The sequence below is a fragment of the Apteryx mantelli genome, chromosome 7 (assembly GCF_036417845.1).
Source record: "Apteryx mantelli isolate bAptMan1 chromosome 7, bAptMan1.hap1, whole genome shotgun sequence".
NCBI classification, from domain to species: domain Eukaryota; kingdom Metazoa; phylum Chordata; class Aves; order Apterygiformes; family Apterygidae; genus Apteryx; species Apteryx mantelli.
In genome coordinates, this window is record NC_089984.1 from 23275397 (window position 1) to 23296195 (window position 20799).

The 20799-nt window shown below is 41.3% G+C and overlaps 1 protein-coding gene across 4 annotated transcripts in view; it reads right to left on the reverse strand.

Annotated features, from left to right (window-relative positions):
• Window positions 1-20799, reverse strand: part of WASHC2C (WASH complex subunit 2C) — a 37622-nt gene that overhangs the window by 7510 nt on the left and 9313 nt on the right. For 2 of the 4 annotated variants that reach the window (XM_067300003.1, XM_067300006.1), the window contains exons 13-28: window positions 18470-18542; window positions 17613-17669; window positions 15417-15575; window positions 14521-14651; window positions 12752-12844; window positions 12135-12239; window positions 10633-10749; window positions 9130-9293; window positions 8533-8644; window positions 7433-7615; window positions 6215-6403; window positions 4695-4823; window positions 4391-4486; window positions 2660-2782; window positions 962-1024; window positions 75-287 (exon numbers count right to left, since the gene is read on the reverse strand). In XM_067300003.1, coding sequence (XP_067156104.1) covers window positions 75-287; window positions 962-1024; window positions 2660-2782; window positions 4391-4486; window positions 4695-4823; window positions 6215-6403; window positions 7433-7615; window positions 8533-8644; window positions 9130-9293; window positions 10633-10749; window positions 12135-12239; window positions 12752-12844; window positions 14521-14651; window positions 15417-15575; window positions 17613-17669; window positions 18470-18542 — 2007 coding nt within the window. The remainder of the gene's footprint in view (window positions 1-74; window positions 288-961; window positions 1025-2659; window positions 2783-4390; window positions 4487-4694; window positions 4824-6214; window positions 6404-7432; window positions 7616-8532; window positions 8645-9129; window positions 9294-10632; window positions 10750-12134; window positions 12240-12751; window positions 12845-14520; window positions 14652-15416; window positions 15576-17612; window positions 17670-18469; window positions 18543-20799) is intronic. The other 2 variants (XM_067300004.1, XM_067300005.1) reach the window with 2 other exon arrangements.

Consider the following 20799-nt stretch of genomic DNA (forward strand, 5'->3'; position numbering starts at 1 on the left):
AGAACTTGCAATACACAAGCTTCTCCAAGAATACAGAGAGATAGTGTTTTTAATCCCCTTTTGTATCCTGCTACCTTATTGGCACTGTGCAAGGTATCCGCTTGCATGGGCTGATCAAAGCTCACACCAAGTTCTTCATTGTTTCCTGCAGCACAGAAGGCTTTGCTGTTCTGTACGTTGCTGGGCTCATGCAGTGGAGTCTCCAAAACTGGCAAGGGAGGCTTTACACTGGAGACCTTAGGCATTGCACCAGGAAGCAAGGCCGCAGGGTTAATAGCTAAGTTAGCCTACAAAACAGAAAGAAAACACACATACACAGAAGAAAAAGATGTTAATGCTGCTCAAGAAAAGTATGGCCCCAGAGAAGCAGCAAGAGCTAGGGCATTTACGCATTCAAGTTCTACTCCTAAAAATGCCTGACCTCTCTCACACCTACCCACTTCTGTTTCCCATGTCCTCTCTCTCACTAAATCTGTGGAGAGCTCAGCACTATTATTCTGTATGAGAGCTCTAAGAACAGGTGTTTGGTCTGATGTACTGTGGCCATGCTATGTAGCTCAGCATCCTGTCTGAAGACAAGAACAGTTCTGACATTAGAGTGTTATTGTAATATAGGCAGTTATTACCTTTTTCATGGCAGAAAAGGGGGAACCGCCCCCCCCCCCAAGTCTTTGGGCACACTTAAAATAGCACCAAGAAGAATAGCAGGTCAGAGAGCAGCCCACCCTCTCTCCCCCCAAACACAGAGTTAAATAGTGCGGAGTCAGGTCTGAAGGGGGCAGGGGGAAGGGAATAAAACATTGAACATGCAATACAGAAAAAGTAACAATGGACAATAAGTCATCTGAAAAAAAATCACAAGCGTAAGATAAGGAAGTAAAAAGATTTTGTTTCAGAGAGAGCCATCAGTGAGGCAAGGAAGATTTTTTTTTGGTAGTCAAAATGCCAGTAAAGTGATTACTTGTAGCTTTCCAATCCGAGATGAGGGTTCTTTGGTTTTAATGGGAACAGGACCTGTAAATTTCTGCACAAAATTACACTGGATTAAACATCAGCTAAACAAGTTGATACCAGCATCTTCAACCAGACCATAGTTTGCATTTTAATATATCTATAGAAAGAAAACAGTTCACTGCTCACCAATATCTTCTGAAGATACCTTGTTGTTAACACATATTCAACTACGAGAGCTACAGTCACTCAATATTGAGCTTCTTCTCAGTCCCCCATCTTTGTTATGGCTTTTTCACTCCCCACTTCTTCTACCCAGTACTGTGCTTTGCCATAGCAACCCTACAACTTCCATCTTCTCCAGGTGTCATATGGCACTCTCCTCTAGTTGAATCGAATCGTGACAATCACACTCTTTTCTTATCCCCTCCTAAAACCTCTGAGGCCACATTGCCAGTTTGTGTTATAACTGACATTTCTCTTTGTAACTGCCTATAATAGGGTCACAGACTTCAAGGAAACCCATGCAAAAGCCAAGGGGGCTACAAAATTGTATCTCTCAGCCTACATAAAAACACAGCTTCAGAGACAGGAGAGCTCCCCTATAGGAAGCAAGCCATCCATGCCAGAAGTTAGACCAGCAGACTAAATGAACAAAAGCAGCTGTGTGGCCTGAAGACTTGGATCAATTCTAGGACTAGAGGATGAGCCAAACCAGCTAAAATGTTCTTCCGGGGCTTGCTCTTCACAGGCATGTGATTTATTATGGCTCTGAGCTGGGCTGTATTGCCATGGGTGTGACTGACCACTCAGAGCTCCCTCAGTCAGGTTGAAGTATCTAGGTATTTGGAAAGGTGCAGACACTCTTTTGGAGGGCTTTGATAGCACGACAGGGGAGTGCCACCATCTGAGAAGAGAGATCATTCTCCAGTTACATGCTTGGGGGATTCAGCTGAATCTCAGACAGGCTGTTATGCCAGACTGTCAGTGGTAAAGAAAAAGGGAAGACCAGTGTGGTTCTCTGCATCAAGGAGTACAGCACTTCAAGTGAAGACAGGCTAATTCCTAGCTGTACAGACTAACCCTGTGTTCCTCAGCCAGAGGGGGGGGGAGGGAGGGGGGGACACACATAATGAAAAACCAAACAAACAGCTCTGATGAGGCACAAACCAGAATTCACATCCAGGCTGCCTTTCCCAGAGATGTGTAGTTCAGCAAGGTTAAGATCAGGAGTAGGAGTCCTGTTTGCTCATCATACAGCCTCCAAAATAAGATTTTCAATAACCACAGATTGGTGCTACGTGCCATGAACTCCCTTCTGAGAAAGCATACCTGTCATTTACAGATCACATTCTCTCCAACAAATGCTGATGCTTCAGAGAAGAGCAAGCAAGGGGTCAAATCACACCTCATTTTCCATCATACTGAACCCAATGCCTAATTCTTCACTGCCTTATACTTTGCTGTCACATAAGTCAGCGGGCAGTGAATAAAACACTGTCTCAACAGCATTTAAACCTCTTGTTGATAACAGTGCGCCTGCCGATAAGCAGAGACAAGTTTGGCCACGTGTTGCTGCATTTCTACAGCTTTGCAACTAATAAGGCCAGGCATTAGTTTTGATCTTTTCAGGAGACTTATTTAAAACAAAACAATGCATAGCCCTTTTCTGTGCATGTTGTTCAAGGCACAAGATTTAGGTACTTACCTCTGTGGTTTCTGCCTTCGGAGCTTCATCTTGTTTGGCACTTGAAGCATTTTCCAGAAGATTACTGCTTTCCAAGGAAGGGCTAGTACTGGCCTTAGCAACTGTTTTCTTCTCTGGTATTTTCTGAAAATATTAAGACCAGAAGTCAACACAAATAGGGGAAAAATATGATCTGCAGGACAAATAAAACCAAATAAAGCTTTTTACGATCTCACTTTCACTTGCGCAGAATACTAGCCACATCTTTCGACTTTGCAATGCAGAGTCATTGGGCATTGGCTTTGTAATGACAAGGGGCTGTCCCTTCCCCTCCTTTTAGCCTACCGTAGCCTTTTTCGTCTATGGTAATTATACATAAAATGAGTTTGGACGAACTTCCAAACGCATGCACATTTCTCATACACAGGGCAGCAGGAAAAAAAGCACAAAGCTAACTAAGGAAAGCTATTTCTTCATTTTCAAGCAAGCAGGATCCATATACAACTGCCAAACCCTCGTTATTTAAAACTACTCCTTCCACAGTCCTCAAAGAAGGAACTTTCAGGAACTATTGCCAGTTTTCTAGCCCAACTTCCAACTGGAGATATAAAAATAGATTAAAGGAAGAGTTGGCTTCAATTTAGTTAAATTCTAAATACATTTAGAGCAGCAGTTCAGAATGCATGTTAGAACTTTGAGCCTAGGCCATCTGTAATGCACACTGGTTCATTACCGCAGCTGCTCACCCTCTAAAAACAATCCAGGCAATAGCTAGTTATCAGGAACATTTCAATACCACATTATTGCCTTAAATTAAATCAATTTAATGACATAACTCATAGACCAAGGCTCAGGCATGTATGAATGACAGGCAAGTCATAATAGCAAATGAAAACTCAGTTTCAAGTAGGCAAGAACTGGACTCTGAGCCTGGACGAGCACAAACACTATGAAAGATGAAAAGTCTTACAATGGAAATGTAAATTTCTTCTGTAGAGGGGCTGAACCTAAAAATCAGGGCTCATGTAGTAATTTTTGTTATTATTATTAGCCAAAAGAATTAAAGTAGAAAGGAAAGTGAGCTATACATAGTCTGTAAGGAAGTCAACCTGACTTTTCTAGACTTATGTTGCCAGGCAATTACAAATTCTGTTCCCAACATTCTACCACTGGGCTAATGACCTGTGGCTTTTGCTCTGGATACACAATCAGAATTTCTTACACAAACCATTAAGCCTTTTGAGGGTAGAAAACAAAACAAAAAAAGACACACTAACATTTACTCCCTGGCTTTTTGCAGTAGAAGAGGTTGTTGCATTTATTGCTACCCTTCCCACACTGCACACAGAGCCTAAAGAATCTCATTGCCCTCTGGAGCAGAGTAAGCTGAAGTTTTCCCACTTCCAAGAAATCACCATCTATAAAACCAGACAGACTCTGAACAATACAAATACAATTCTACCACTCTGATTTCTGCTCAGGTGTTATCTCTTACACCTAAGCCAATCCCAGTGACACACAAGGAGGAAAGGAATCCAATTCTCCCACCCCATCTTTGGGAAATCTACTGCATCTGTTTGCTGCCTATGTCTTCAGGGTCACAACAGCCATTTCTGTTCTCTTTCTTAAAAAGACGAGATTTGTTAATCATGTCACTTCATTTCTCGCAGGAATACATATGGAAAAAATCCCTTCCACACACTTCTTTCCAAGCTCTTTTACAGAAGCCATTTACAGTAGAGGAGCAGATACCAGAGGCTTTGTTTTAGCAGTACTGAAGAGATCATCCTCATCGTCATCCCCAAAAAGCCCTCCTCCAGATGACGGCTTCATGATACGGTTTGCAGACTGAAGAGACAAAGGGGAAAAAAGATGTGTCACAGATCAAAAGCACATTTCCTGGTGCCCACAATGCCTAAACTGATTCTAGCACTTGGTCCTCCCTGGAGATCAGTGACCTTTAAGCAGTGTCCAAAGAAGGAATACTGGAAGCTTCACAGGCTGTACACTTCAAAGACTGTTTTCAAACAGGTTCAGAGGAGAGTTTTGACCTCACCATGGATTTCTTGGGGCTGGCAAAGAGGTCAACATCTGGATCATTGTCCTTCTGAAGCTTGTGACTGAAGAGAAGCTCTTCGTCTTGAAAAACTCCAGTGCTTTTGGGACGGGTGCCTTTCTCAGAAGGCTGGAAGGAGAGAAGACAGGTCCACATGATAAGAAACCCCCCTCCTTAAGGGGGGCATCTAGTTCACAGACTTATTTGGCTAGTGATAAGGCAGACTGGCAATTCACCTAAGGCTACACTACAATCCTGGTAACACAAACACAACTTTAACCATCAGTTTTATTTTTTAGTTTGACTGAATTTGTAAAACATACCATATAAATGCTTGTATTATAATCTTCTCAAAAGGAACCATTAACCAAAATGTAAAGTTTTAATTAGAACCCTCTGCTGACCTGAGAAACTGCCTCTACTATTTACCATTTATGCCTCTAGGAATGCGGGGAGGGGAAGGTTTTCAGTGACTCCATGGCTGTTACATGCTGAATGCTTTCCAGGAAGGCTTTGAAAGGACTTGGGTTTTCCTAAGTTCATAGGACAGATGTGGCTTCTTGCCACCATCTTGCAATGTGCCCCAAAACCACAGCATACATTCACAACAGGTAAATGAATGTTCTGGCTAACAATCTGTTTTGTCTCAGAGGCAGCTAGAAACATGAATTTTTCTCTGTTAAGAGCTGTTTCATTTAGCTTCAGAGATTTCTAAATAGAGTATGTAGAGCCTTTAGGGTTGACAATTTACATCACTTTACACAGTCACAATACGGTGACAGAACCTTATGGTATACTGTAGCATATAGCATGTGCTTTTGGACATGACTTCAAGTTTACTTGAACAAATTTTTTGCGCATCTACATTTGAATAAGAATGCTGCCCTGGATCCAAGGATACTGCAGCTGAAGATTCAAAGCCCACCTCTTAATGACATATTCATATTCAGGAAAGCCAGAATATGGCAACTGGGGGGGGGGGGAGGAGAGAGAAATATGCATGCTTGAAAATAGAATATAATAGAATTATAGAATTTAAGATACCTCTAGCTGAAGCCAAGTCTGCAGGCATATATCCACCAAGCAGACTGCACCAATATATAAAAAAAAGGCATACACAAAACAAAAAAAAAGAGAGAAGGGATAAAGCACAAGACTTCAAACTCCACATCCTTCTGCTTTCTAGTTCCTCTGATCTTGAGGTAACTAGGGAATGAGTTCTGTACAGCAGACATCAAGCAGCTACATTGAAACATCAGTGCAGAATTTCTTTTTTGTACCAGCACACACTAAAATGTTTTAGACTTTGTGGAAAAAGTTTACAGACAAAGGGATTCAGGATCACAGTGAAGGGCAGGCACCATTTCTCACCCATACAGTTTGGAAGTTCAGAAATAAAGACAGGCTAATCTGCATGGTATAAAGAGAGGGGAGGGAAAAAACAAGAGCTTTCCTAGAAGAGAAGAGGTAGAGAGGCAGAAATACTATTTCCTAGTGTCCCAGAACTTCTCTAGACTCACCACACCAATTTCTTTCTGTGCATTTTTAATGCCATCATCATCTTCCACTCTTTCTTCTTCCTCCTCCTCAAACAAGCTTAAAACTTTTTTAGCCTGGGTCTTGACATCTTTCTCCAGAGCTGGTGGTGATGTGGCAAACTGATCCGAATTACTGACTCGTTCCAAGGATGTTGCTGCAAAAGGCTCCAACTACAGTTAAAAAACAAACAAAAAAAACGCCACAACATTATACACACAGGGCAAAAATTTAGCTCAGGGTTGCCCCAAAATGGTAATTTCCCTTGGTTAAATACCAGCAGTGGTCAGAGTTCTGCAATCTAGTACCACAGCAGATGAATTCAAATCATTTTTCCTAAGTAGACAGGATAGTAACATGCAGATAACCAAGAGACACTACAATAGATAAAGAAGAGAACACATTTTATGGTTCTGATGGAAATACAGGTTTCCTCTTGCACCCTGCACCATAGTGCTATTGATAAGTAGCTGGCTGCATAAGCATTCCTCCCCATATATATACACACTAGGTTGCATCCGCTGCACAAGGCTGCATTCAGCAGCTTTGCTATCATCTCCGATATCCCTAGTTCATGCAATCTGGGATTCTTCAGAGTGGGCAGCACTATCTGAACCCTAAGGGTGCTCAGGAAAGCATAAAGTATGGTAACAGTATCCTGGAAATTCATCAGCTGGTAATTCCCCAACAATCACTCAGAAGCATGCCCAAGAGTAAGTTCTGCTGAAGCTTTTTCAATAATACACAAGTTTCATTTTGTAAATACTACTGCCCAGAAGAAATTCACAACTCGGAGCCACAGTTCCACAGCTTTTACATTCATTTACATTTATCAGATGGTATAGTCAAACAATAAAGTTAGTGAGCCTGATGCAAAGCCTACACATTAGTATAGGCTGTTTGGTTTTTCAAAGGAAAGATCTGTGCATGCAAGTAAAAGCTACCCCACTCAGTCTGCAAAAGAAGAAAAAGCCAACTTCTGCCTATGCCATTTCGGAAACAACTTTTAAAGTGTCATTTATTCAATTTGCCGGCTGGCTGGCCAACTGGCCAACAAGTGATTTTGCAACAGGGAGACCAAGTCTTCTCTCCTTAGCAATAGGATAGGCAGTCCAGAAAAAGAATTCTATCCCAAAGCAGTGAACAGATTTTTAAACTGAACCTTTGTCAAGCTTCTGATTAATACAAGAAAAATCCCTCACTTTTTCCTTTGTTTGCTGCCCTGCAACATCTGCTCCTCCTGATACAGGAACTGCTCCAGACTCATCTAAACACCACAGCGCATCTTCTACCTGTTTAGACTTTGCTGTGTCTGGCACATCTTCCTTTTCCTCTTTTTCTTCTTCATTAAACAAAGGTGGTGCTTGTGCTGGTTTTACTTTCTCCTGCAAAATTGAGAATGATGTTGACACAAAACTGATGGGCATACAAGAAGTATACAGTCCTGTGGAACAGCAGGTTCTCAGCTTGCCATCTGCAGGGGTCTAGGACACTGGCAACAGGCTTTCTCTCTCCTACTTTATTCCCATGGGACATTCCAATTTGTGAGTTTTGATTTTTAGTACTACAGGCCCTCAAGTCTGGTTGAAGAGTGCCAGGAATCATTTTCAGGCTTAGAGTGGATGTTCTGGAAATCTTGTCTAGGTTACTGCACTGTTTTGTGTGACTGCCAGTAGCTAGACTGTGGCTTGGGCAGTTCTTTTTCTGTTCCCAAGCCCACACTCGTCCCAACCTGAAAAGGGCAAGGGCAGGAGGAATGTTTATGGGCTATAACAATTGTTTTCCTGGTAAGCAGAAAGCTGGGGTGGGGAGGTCCCATCACGGATAGAGCTGTATTAAATTTAGCGTTCCTCCTATTCCAGAGCACCATTAGACAGGCAGTACACTATGGGCGGAGCTCGTAAGAGACAGAATAGCATAAGCACCCTCAACAAAGGGCCAGTAAAAAGCCTGTAGATGTATCTGAATGGTCAGCTTGAATGGTGACACAAAAGGTGAAGTCTGTCCCTTTTAGTAGCACTTTACAGTTCAGAGTTCTCAGAAAATCCTCAGCAAGGGCTTTTAGCGTAAGCCGAACAAATCTGGTGGTAGCGATCAAGGAGATTTCAAAATTTCCATTAGGCTAAGGCTAGTGAGAAGTTTTACATGCATGAGTTCAGTCTGCCCTGATTCCATTCCAAGTTTGCTAGAACTACCATTGTCTAAAACAAGCTGGGCCTACACTCAGTACCTAGCAAGGAAGACACACTGTAAAAAGACTGATTAATGTTCAACATTAGATTTAAAAGAAAGGGGGAAGTACCACTGCGGTCTTAGCAGCTGAAGGAAGTAGCATTGATTGGGAGCTGAAGAGTGATTCTCCATTAATAGCATCATCTTCAAATAGCAGTGATACCTTCTGTGGCTTTCTTTGGCTGCAGGGAGAGAGGGAGGGAGAGGGAGAGAGAGAGAGAGAGAGAGAGAGAAGAAAAGCTGAAGATCAATGCAAAAGTTTCAGGAGCCATTCACTGCATCCATTTAAGAAGTATAACTTAGGGCTATCATTTGCAGGGACAGGCCCTAGGTAAAGAACTCCTCACTTCTCAGGAATCCTACCACCCTCCCAACCTCCTCTGTATGGCCCTCTGCAGAAATGGAGAGGAAAAGGGGTCAAGCAGGATTCCTTATTGGAGGCAGTGAAATGAGGAGCATGGTTTGACAGTGGTGAGGAAAAAAATAAACCATCACACTGATACAAGAGAGGTGAAAGAGCCCAGCCCAGCCTGTTCCCACTCATGCATCTCTACTTCCTTCTCAGCAACAGTAACAAGGGAGAACACTCAAAATGTGTCCGGCTCTGTCAGGTTTTGAGGGCAATGCTGGGCTGTTCTGAAAAGCTTTCCCCATCAGGGGTTTTCACCTCTCTTTAGTGATTGCAAATAAATCCTCATCATCATCTTCCTCGAAAAGGCTCGTCTTCTTCACAGCTTTAGCCTGACTGATGGTGCTAGCTGGTTTTGCAGGGTCTTCTTTTCGGTCATCATCAGAAGGAAGCTTAGCTGGCTTGGAGACATTCCACTGGTCCTTAAAAATAAGAAACTCTTAAGTTTCTTTCATCCTGGTCAAAGCCACTTTCACATCATCTCTACAAGCAAAAACATTTCAGCACATTGGCAGTCCTTGCATCCCTCTACTGGTTTCATTTCCTGCCTTTCTATTAGCAATTCTGACTTGACATTGCTCAAGCTTTACAGAGGGCCTGGCCTCCTTTTGGCACGTGATATTTGTGCCATAAAACAGGGTACACACACTTTCCTATTATAGTTGCTCTCCAGAATTGAGGTCAGAATTGCAGGAGTAAGGTCACAGCTGGTCTGTGCCATTTAAATAATTAGAAAGTGTGATGTACGGGGAAACATAACACACGCCATTACTAGTGGGCATGAAGCTGCATTTCTTAGTTTCATCAACTTTTACCAGTACTTTTTTCTTTGCAGCTAGCATTTAATCAAGCCTACCTATTGAGCAAGTCAAAAAAAAAAAAAAAAAAAAAAAAACTACATTAGGAAGAAATCTATTTTTGGCAGAGTTTTCTAGCTGACATGTTTTCTTATTCCCAGCACTTCAACTGGTTTGCCTCTTTCCTCATCTCTCTTCTCTTTCTGACAGTGACCGGTTTGGGCTTGCATTATTTTACACGAAGATAGAAATTAATGCCTTGCTTTATCTAATGGCACTAATACTTGGTGAAAAAGCAGTTACAGGACAGATACTGAAATGAAATCTAAGCAAAAGAGCAATTTTTCTGTTGAAAGTTCTGGATCCTATTGACATGAATTAATTCAAAGACTTTCCAGTCAAGTTTTTAATTACTCAGTGCCTTTGGCTTTTAATTAAGTTGCAGGACAGCACCTAATCCCTTCCTAGTAGATATATGATTATTCTTCCAGAGACTGGTCATGTTTAATTTTCCCCATCCCCAGCCTTCCAAAGGCTTACCTATCTAGAGCTTCTAAACTTTCTTCATAGTAATGAAAGCAATATGAGGCAGCAAACCCATTTCCCTCTTTTATTAATTATTAGTATTTTATTATTAATACCAAGTAATTATTAATTTAGTAAAGTCAGGTTTGTTGGCAGAAGCCTTCTTCATTTATTATTCATTTTTCTGTAAATCACTTGGAAAATACTGATTATTCCTTCCACATGACATCTTGTTAGACAGATCCTGAGTAATTTTGAGGTAAGAATGAGACAGCTTCCTCAGTTGCAAACCAAGTCACAAGAATGAAGCAAGCATGGCATGCGGACACAGAACAGAGTTTCGCTGTGTGGTTCTAGTGCTGGTTCCTGTCTCAAGTTTTGTACTTTGCCTATTATAAAGCCTAGTAACCCCTTTCAAGCAAATCTCACTCTTTAGTACCTCCTCATCACTGCTGAACAATAAGCTGGAGGCTTTCTTGAGTGGCTCCGACTGTTTTGCTTTCTCTTCCAGGGGTTTTGCCTGTTGCTTCTTGGCAGTCACCACACCAAAGAGATCCTTAAAAAAAAAAAAAAAAAACTAAAAGCCAAAGCCAAGATGGAAGACTCACTGAGAAGTCATCAGCATGCAAGACTCTGTTGCCACCCACTTCTGAGATGAGTCGGGCAGAGAAACAGTGTTTCCTGAACCCTTTCTGAAGGCAGTTAAGTGTGATGCAGTATTGTGGTACAGGGAATATCACACCCAGTATTTGATAGACCAGAAACCTCTAAGAACACAGCCTGGATTTGGCCCACGGATTCTCCACCATAAGGCTTGACTAGCAGCCAAAAACCACTACCCAGCAATTCTGTTGCACAGCAGCTAAAACAATGGGGTACAGTTTCTGTACTTGTGTAATGAGAGGGGGAATTAATCCCATTCTAAGAAGATGGGCAAAGAAAAGCTGAACCACTACTACTGGGCAAAAATCAAGGCTTTGCACCTGAAAACACTCATGCAGATTATCGTACAGGTATCAAAATATATACAAGTAGATGCTGCATTCACCACCTAACATTCCTATTTATGCTTTTCTCCACCCAACTTGCACTTCAGTTCCATAATAGAACCTCCACCGCAGATACCAGAGATCTTAATCACATTGCAAAATGTTTCACTGTGCTGCCAGCTGCATCTGCAAATGGCCCCTACTCAGAAGAAAGGAGAGCTGAAAGCAGCCCCCTCTTAGAAAACAAAACAAAACAAAAAATCCCCCCACACTTATCTCTCTCAAGTTTGCTGAAGTCCCAGATCTTATAGCTCTGAACAGACCTCTTTTTTGCCTCAGGTTACGACTATGGCATAAATTAACTCCCCCTGAAGACTGCAAGTCCAGAGTTGAAAGCTTTGAAGCACGTGTTAGAGAGAAGTGGGTACAAAAGTTACTAATCCAGATTTGTAAAGTTCCTTGTATGACCTGTGCTCTGATCTCACTTGCTGTGCTAGAAGCCATGATTCTTACACACTGACACTCAAGGAAAAAAAAGGAATTCACCAGCCATCACAGAGGGGAAGCAAGAAGTATTCCACATGGCTAGGTATTCCAGGATGGGATAAAACAGCTTCTCCAAGACTCTATCAATTCTATAGCTCAGTGTTCTCTAGTCATACCACAGGGATCATCTCCTTAGTTTAAGTCCAGAGAAGAGATGCACCGACAGCAAAATTCTAAAGAGACACCAAGAATCCAGAAGAGTATCCACTCTTTCTCTCACAGTATGCTGTCCTCATGCACAGAACTACTACACAATGTTAGAAGATAGATTTAGTGCTCTAAATTTAGAACCTCAGTTATAAGCTCTTAGTGTTTTAAACTTGTGTTTGAATATTTTCTGCTGTGTTTGCAACAGGCTGTCCAGGAAGGTTCATATACATAGCCAATATCAGGAAATGGTACTTACCTCTTCATCGTCATCAAACAAGGAGAGTGGAGCTTTTGTCACAGACTTGTTGGTGGGGAGAGATGTTCCTTTGGATTTCACAGTTTTAGTTGATGAAAACAAGTCCTGCTCAAACCAAAGAAACATCACTTTGCAAAGCAATGCTATCTGCTTTTTAAAACTCTAAATGTGACATTCACGTTTTTGCTTTAGAAAAAGAAGTGTTATGTCCATGAAGTGGGGAAAGATTGTTCAATTCAGATGTACTGACCACCTGCAACTCCACTGGGGTCTCCCTCAGAAATTAATTGCAATTAATTGCTAGCTTGAAGCCAAGGACAAGATTACACACATACAGTCTTTCATGATTCTTGCTCTTGATTGGCTGTTCTTACCTCTTCAACATTTCAATTTTTGCCTGTGTGGACACCACACAAGTTTGGGTTTCTAACACTAGGGAAAAAGTTCTCAGAAATTTTACTCTTGGAGCAAGAAGGAACTTTCAGGAAGGCTGGGAGCAGAAGCCTGGGTGTCAAAGTTCCCAGTCCTACAAATAAACAAGGAGTCTCCAGATACCAGTAAAGTCAGAGCAACCCAGATCCCAAGGAATTCTGCAGGTACTTATTAGAGATACTCACTTCAGAATCTTCCTCATCAGAGAAGAGGCCCCTCTGTTTTTTGGGAGTTGTTTCAGCTAAAGGCTTGAAGTCCTCATTTGAAGATAGCTGACTCTTTAGAATAAGTGAAAAACACTGCATGAGCACCCATTTAGAATGAATAAGGGCAGACAAATCACATGATCCTTTGTCTCTAGGAGGCACACTGCTGGCAGTGCTCAGCAGTCAAAAGGAACAGGGCACAAGCTTGTTACCAGTGGTCTGGAAGTTCAACACTCATGTTCTGAGCAAGCTCCTGCAATGTAGCCAGAGCTATGCAATGGCTACTCCAAGAAAGCCCATAGGTCTCTCCTCCCACCACCATCCTTCTCAACAGGAAGTCTACGCAGCAACTTATGCCAGGCCCCCTGGTTAAAGTAAAATGATTCCTTCAACAAGCTGTATTCTGTAAAGGAATAAGGAAATTTGTGCCAACCAGAATTTCGTGTATTAGCATTGCACAGCCCAAGCCTGCCACCAGCTGTATTGCCAGGAAGATTCCAGACCTGAGCATTACTGTCGGCAAACCTGGAGTGTAAAACAGCCCTCACTTCCTCAGGTAGTAGGAGTGGTGCTGCTTAATCAGTTCTCATCCTCCCCTGGAGGAAAGCCAAGTGCTGTGAGGTTAGAAGAAAGTCTTCCCTACCTCCCAAACATCTTCTGAATGGAAGCAGAAGCAATGACATTGGACAACCCTCTCATCACCACTCCTGCTCCATGACAACAGATACTCCTGCATTGCACTAGAACTAGGTGGTGGCTTTGGGTGATGTACTCAGGTGTTTCTCATGGGGCAACAAGAAGAAAGTTCTGCAGCAATTTGCATTGGACATACCCAGTGCTGTACACTTACCAGTTTGGAGGGGAAAAAAAAGCGTCCCCTCTCATTATGTAGCTCCTTACATTCATATGCTCCTTGGAGAGTGAAAATATGTATACATATATATGTGTGTGTGTGTGTGTGTGTGTGTGTGTATATGTGTGTGTAATATGTGTATATATACACATATATATAAAATACACACATACACCATTCAAATTCAGTTCCTATCAGTTTGAATTTTGATGACCTTTGATGTGAACATGTACAGTCTGATATAGAAACAAGGAGAATTACCACTTTCTTCAAGACACTGTTCTGAAAAGGAAGAGTGGAGTTGGGGTCGGGAGGGTCTCTAACTCCACATACTCAGAACAGTATCTGGAATATTCTACAATTCAAGAGCTATAAGCTGAAGAACAGCTTTTTGAGTACTCATGAAGTATTGTATATACTTAGGTAGAACTGTGACGCTTACCTTTCTCCCCCACAACATATACAAGCAACAAGTTACCAGTTAAGCTGCTACCAGCCTGTGGTCATTGCACAAGTACCAACATGGTACCTGCAGCACACAGCTGTGCCTCCAAAGGTTCTCAGGTCAGACTGACATTCACTTCAACCATGCATGTAATGAACAACTTGTATTAACAGAGATTTCTTATGTCGCTCTCACTGAAGTCCTGACTTAATGAAACTCCTGCAGTCACTGACCAGTCACAGAAAGCTTTTAAGGAACTCAAATGTGATTTGCTTCTCAAATTTTAAGGACCCCTGAAACTGTCTGGCCATCAAAGACACTACAAACTTAGTTCTGTCTCTCAAATATGGTACTTCCACATTTTTCTACAGAGAAAGACTATTTCAGCTGCAAAAAAGCAGTAACTTTTTCTTAGAACACTAGCCATAAGACCAATTTCTATACTATTACCTTTTTTTCCATGACTGTCTCCCTATAGCTTTCTGCTTCTTTAGTTGTACTGGCAGCCACAGGAGGAATGACAGGTTTTCCCTTGAATAAGTCACCTTCATCATCGTCAAATAGATCAGATGTGGACTTGACTGAATTAAAAGACGAAACAAACAGGGAATAACTAGAACAGAATAGCCACCACTGACCAAGACAAGATACCCAAGTTCTGAAGGATATCATGCTCCATTTTTAAAGATGACCAACTGAGATCTTTAAGAGAAAAAGCTAGGCAAGCTTACAAAGTGAAATACCACTTACCTGACAGCACTGGAACATTGCCCGAAAGCACTGGTAACAGACAATGCAGTCTGTTAAAGTAGGGCTGTAGTCAGCTGGCACCTCTAAGTCCCTGAATACAGCATTTCCCATCGGCTTGGCATCTCTAAAGGTCTAGAGCCTGCCAATGTGGAGTGCTGAGCATGGGGACTCAAGACTGACTGAATTAAGAACAAAAAACAAACAAAAAAACCCCCACCACACACAACACAATGTTTCCCTCATCTAGATACTGTCTTAGAAGAAGCCTCCCAAGAGAGGAAGGTCAGTGGACAGCATGTATAAATAAGCTAACTCCATACCAATCTGAGCAGAAGAGCAGCCAAAAGAAAAATCCCCTACAGACAAAAAAAAACAAAAACAAAAAACCAACCCTCAAAAGAACAAAAAAACAAAAAACAATTCTCACACAGGTAGAAGTACCAACAACAAGGGACAGAAAGGTTTATAAATAAGAGTGGGAGAGCATAAGCACTAACACAAAGTGCTGAGTGTGAATTTTGTAACTCAGTGGTTCCTATCAGCTCGAATTTTGATGACCTTTGATGTTTAACTATCCGCCAAACACATGGAGGTACCTGAATCCGGAGGCTTCTTAGTTGCCACAAAGAAGTCATCATCATCATCATCAAACAGAGCAACTTTCCCAGGCTGTTTGGGGACCTTCTCTGTATTCCGTGCTGCAGGTTTCTTGTCTTTTTCCACAATTACAGAGGAATTAAACACATCGTTCCCACCTGCAGGTCAGATGGGGAAACCCCCCCACCCAAGACATTATTGCAGGAGTTTCCAAAAAACTAGACTTGTGTCTCAGTAACTGGAGCCAGGCAGACAGATTCAATCACAGCAACTTTTAAATGCATTCCTGAAACACTGCCTTACCAAAAGCACTAGCACTTCCTGATAGAGCCAAGTCAGAGACAACAGTCACTTGCTCATAATGCAATCACTTCTTCCTCAAACCTGTTTATCTTCCCTAGGATCACCAGCCAGGTTGTGTTAAAGCTAGGAGACCCATCAGTCCCACACCATGGTCTGGATGGACTTCCCAAACCAGAATCCTACCTTACAAACTAGTAAGCCATGCCACTGTGGACAAAAAAAAATGGCAAGATGCTTGAGGAGAGAGGAGGACAGATGACCGAGTTTTTCTAAAGAGGAGTACTTGTCCTTGCAAAACCACTAGTACTACTGCAGTGTGAGGCTTAGTTTGTCCCTAAGATTCCTGCATACACGGCTAGGATCAAGATGGAGTAATCTGATAATGGCTGATTGTTCTGCATCTGGTGTGAAAAGGTCCTGCTTCAGTGATACATATAATCTGGGTAGACTGTCTGCAAACAGGTTTTTAGCTGTTTTGCTAAAATCAGCAGCCTGTCTTTTTGTTCCTTATTTATAGATGTTTGGGAATAGTGAACAAAAAAGACTTTAATTGAAAGGCTGGTAGAAAGAGTAAAACAGCTGCTGTTTGGCTAAAGTCAGCAGACTGCATGAATTTTGAGCATTCACAGCAACAGCTTATTATTAAAAATAAAATTAAATTAAAAAAAGCAAAAGCTCACCCAGTTACAAATGCCACAGGATTTACAGAAACACAGCCACAAAATTTGGTTAGTTAATTGTTCCTAAAAAGTTCCTAAACAAACCATTCACTGAAAATTTGTTCATCAAGCAAGTTCGAATAGCAAATGAGCCTCAGTCTTGATCTCTCTCTGGTGACTTCAGTCTGTTGTCTACAAGTTACTCAAGGGAACAACTGAAGACTGAACAAACGCTACATATAATTTAATCACTGATGAACTAGAACAACACACAGTACGAAAGTTATGTGAAATTCACTGCTTATGCAACAGTATCTCCAAGAAAAAGTCACAATTTGCCATTTTAAAGTTTTCTACCAAGTCTTATCATTATGTAGAACAGTCATTGCAGATACCCGTCTTTGATCCTGGAGTAAAACAGCTGCACTTTTATCCTTCCTGCTCTAAGAAGTGTGCTGACTGAGGGCTCAGTTAACCAAAGTCATGATCTTAAAATGGACCTTTCTTAATAAAGGACAAAACTTAAAAGGTGAGGTAATTCATATTAATCAGGCAAAGACCCTGACGCTACACAGAGACAAAGATTACTGCAATGCAGTAGATTCAGAATGACTGGGGACATACGTTTCTTTTTATTGCTCAGCTTTAAATCAGATAAGGAACAGGCTTCTTAGCACAAACATTTTTAGCTGCAGGTTGTAGATCTGCTCCCTCCCCATGTAGGGAGATCTTCCTAACCAAAAACAGAAAAACAAGAGTGGTTTTGTTTACCTGTGTCACAAAAAAAGAAAAACTCAAGTACTGGTATTTAAACTGTTCTCTGCTAACCTCAAAAGAATACAATCAAATCTCAATGATCAAAACTTAATGCACATTCTTCTCAGAGTATAGAGGGAAACTGTGACTGTGTATACTGGACATTTAAACAACATAGTATCACTCCAAGTAACACACATCCTTAATAGTAAACTAGCATAACACTGGAAGCCAACAGCAGCTAATATCTGCCAATGATATCTACTCTCAGAGCTCTGACAGAAGCTTTATTATCCATAAAGCATGCTGCAGATTAGGCCTAGCATGGTAGAAGCACCTGTATTTGTCATTAAGCACATGATTGAGCAATGCAGTGCTGCCATATTTTGATATTTTTCTTCTTTAAAAACGCCTCAGTGCAGTTTAAAGAAAAGAGCATTTTGCGCATGAAGCAATTTGCTATTGAATGAATCATACCTGGGAACAGAGACACTGCACCTGCAGGAACTTTCTTTAAGGACTTTGTGGAGGATGCTGAAATCACAGGAAGTACAATACAAACCAAGAACTTAAAGATGGATGCATTTGCTTTATGCTGTCAAAGTCTTCAGAATTCTACCATAGAGAGAACAATCTGAGAAGTCTTCTGAGCTTTTTTTTGCTCAACAGCCCAGAAGTCTTTAGACACTCGCCTTGAACTTCTGTTTTTTGGTGATATATATCAGAACAGTCTAGCTGTTTTTGCTCAGCTAAAGCTTGCCTATGACACTGAAGCTTATACATTTGATATACATCTACACAACAGCACTATTTACAAGAGTTCACATTCACACTTTTAATACCTCCAAAGCATTAAGCGATTTTGTCTACCAGCCCATATCTGAAAATTCAACAATTACAATGCTTCAGTAAAAGCAGCTGTGGTACAAAATGTGTGTGTGCGTCAGATTCCTTAGGAGTCTAGATATGTAGCTAATACGAAACTTAAACATGCATCAATCTAACAGAAGAAATCTTGCCCCTGCTTTAACCCACCACTATAGTCTGCAAAGCATTCCTCAGCAACAGGAACTCAATGCATGCAATAAGCTCTGGAAACATCAGTAAGGCCATCTTTTCAACCCCAGAAGAGAACATGTTTGCAAGAGACAGATCATAGTGAACAAACACTTATGTTTAAAACTCAAGGAAAACAGATGTTGGCAACTCTCTTCTATTCCCCAGAGAACAATTACTTCCCCAGACTTACTAGTTTGGGAACAAAACACTCTAGCTGCTAGCTGTGATAGAGCACAGCATACACAGGACTATAGGAAGCAAAAATTGGTTCTTACCTTCATTTATTGGAACTCGCTCCTCTTGCTCTTTTGATTCTTCTCTTTTTGGTGCTTCAGCAAAAAGATCACTCTGATAGTATATGAAGATGCAAAGGGGGGAAAAAAAGAAAAAAAAGCAATGAATTTGTCAATTGTAACAAAAGGCAGCAATGTCCATTTTTTACACCTAAAATATCCGCTTTAAGCCAAGACAGGGGAGGTAACCGCTACTCCCTTCTTAAAAGGATGTCTGCATATATAAACTTAAATCTAGCTACTCAAGTATTCACTTGAGTGCACACATTCAGAAGAGTAGCTTTCTACCCTCTAAAATTTAGTTTACCCTTTAATTTACATTGATTGTCAGTCAGTTCACTGCAGAGAAGGAATGATGTTTTATTTGCACATCTACAAGGGTTTACACCAATTATATAACTGATTAGATTCTGGTTACACACCCTTCCAAACTTTCCTATTTAAGATTATCCAGTAAGGTTCAAAGGAAGATTTCAGGTCAGAACAAGCATAAAAATACTCCTAAACTTAATATGCACAAGATGAATGATTTATATTGTTCCAGGAGACTTCAGGACACTAGTATGGTGCAGGGATATATATTATAGCTCAAGAGTATTGCAAGACAACACATTCCCACAAAAGTCCTCGAGAACTAGCACAGAAAGATGACACAGGTTTCCCACACACACATAACAACAAACTCTTATTGCAGCTGAACTGAACCAAGACCATTCTTCCTACATTCAAGACCAGGAGAAATTGAAGAGCTGCTCCCCAGGTTTTGTGCCCGGGTTGAAGTCGCCCTGTGCTGATAACTCAGCTGAATCCCTCTGAGAAGCACAGCCTGGATTTCCAGGTATCCTGCAAATCCAACAAGTACTGACCACTCAGTTTCTGGAAAGTCTCCCTCTTACAGGAGGTTGGGTATTAAAAGTTTTAAGTTAGCTCCCTGGAGACTCAAAGCACACATCTTCTCATAAAGCTTTGTGAAAAAAGAGCAGTAATACTCAGGAAGCACGAGGAGAAAGGGAGGACAGTGGCAGGGATGTTGCTGAGTTACTGCACATTCACCAGTTACTATCTGCCAGTTGACCTACTGTGGCTGCCTTCTACACAGTGAGGCCTCCTTCATGCTACAGGGTAACTGAAGATAGTTAGCCCTCCTAGCTGATTAGCTTTCAAGTTACAAAAAAAATAAGAACAAATGTATGCAGGCAGGCAACTATCACAGACAAATCTGCTTGGCTGTCCTGTGTCTAACAGAATGAGGACAGTAGTCTTGGCCATAAGTAAATAAGATGCTCTCAAGATAGCTTTATCTGAATTCACACTGACACAAAGCTGGCCTGCAGCATTGGACTTTTTTTTTTTTTTTTTTTTTTTTAAATGATTGGTGCCATAGAGGAAGCATGTTAATATTTTCCAACAAAGGACATATTTGAGCAGAAAGTGTTGCATGCAGCTATCCTTTCCCCTTCATGCAATGCCCTTGTCTGGTGCTTGCTGGATATATTCCAGCAAATTAGCACATTAAGCTTGAGGTCAGCAGTACATGAGGTTTCCTTTCAAATTTCACATGATAACAGCCTCAATTCCAAGGAACACTTGACTTCCGTTCCTGTAGCTGTAACTAGGAACATAAGATCCTGCAAAGTCAGCAGGGTGGCTGCCATTCTGAACCAAGCCTGACCATTATTAATATCGGCTGCATGATGAAAATCAGAGGCAGTTATTTCTTTTATAACTTTACTATCATATTCTTAAAATTTATTAGGTACCCACAGTATTGGATTTCCTTCCCCCTTCATCTGCACAAACAAATGCTGGACTGTCCAGCACAGACTGGAAGAACTGTGATGCTAATAAAAGGACAAAGATGCACTTCATGTCATTTCCTCATCAAGTCAGCTATAGAAATATAGCACAAGAGTAAGCTTAAGGTGAACTTTCCTGCCAGTGCGGGTAATCCTGGAACTGTACAAGAGCTAGAAGAAAGAGCATAACATTATTGCCCTAGGGACCTTTCAATAACAGAACAGAGAAATACAACAGTATCACTGTCCAGATGTAGCCTGTGGAAGATAAGATGTGAAGGACATTGAGTTCTCTTCCCCCTCAACCATCTCCCAAACTCAAGGAGAAAGAATAACAAGATTCAGCATTCTCACAGACATTTTAAAAGAAATCTTGTTTGCACATAGACTGCATGGTTTCTGGCTTATCTCTGTAGGAAAAAGTGATGTACTGAGTAAGCTCTGCCGGAATCAGAGCCTCCCTAATGCAATGCTAGAACCATACTAGCATCTCTATCAGCACCACCACAGAAGAGA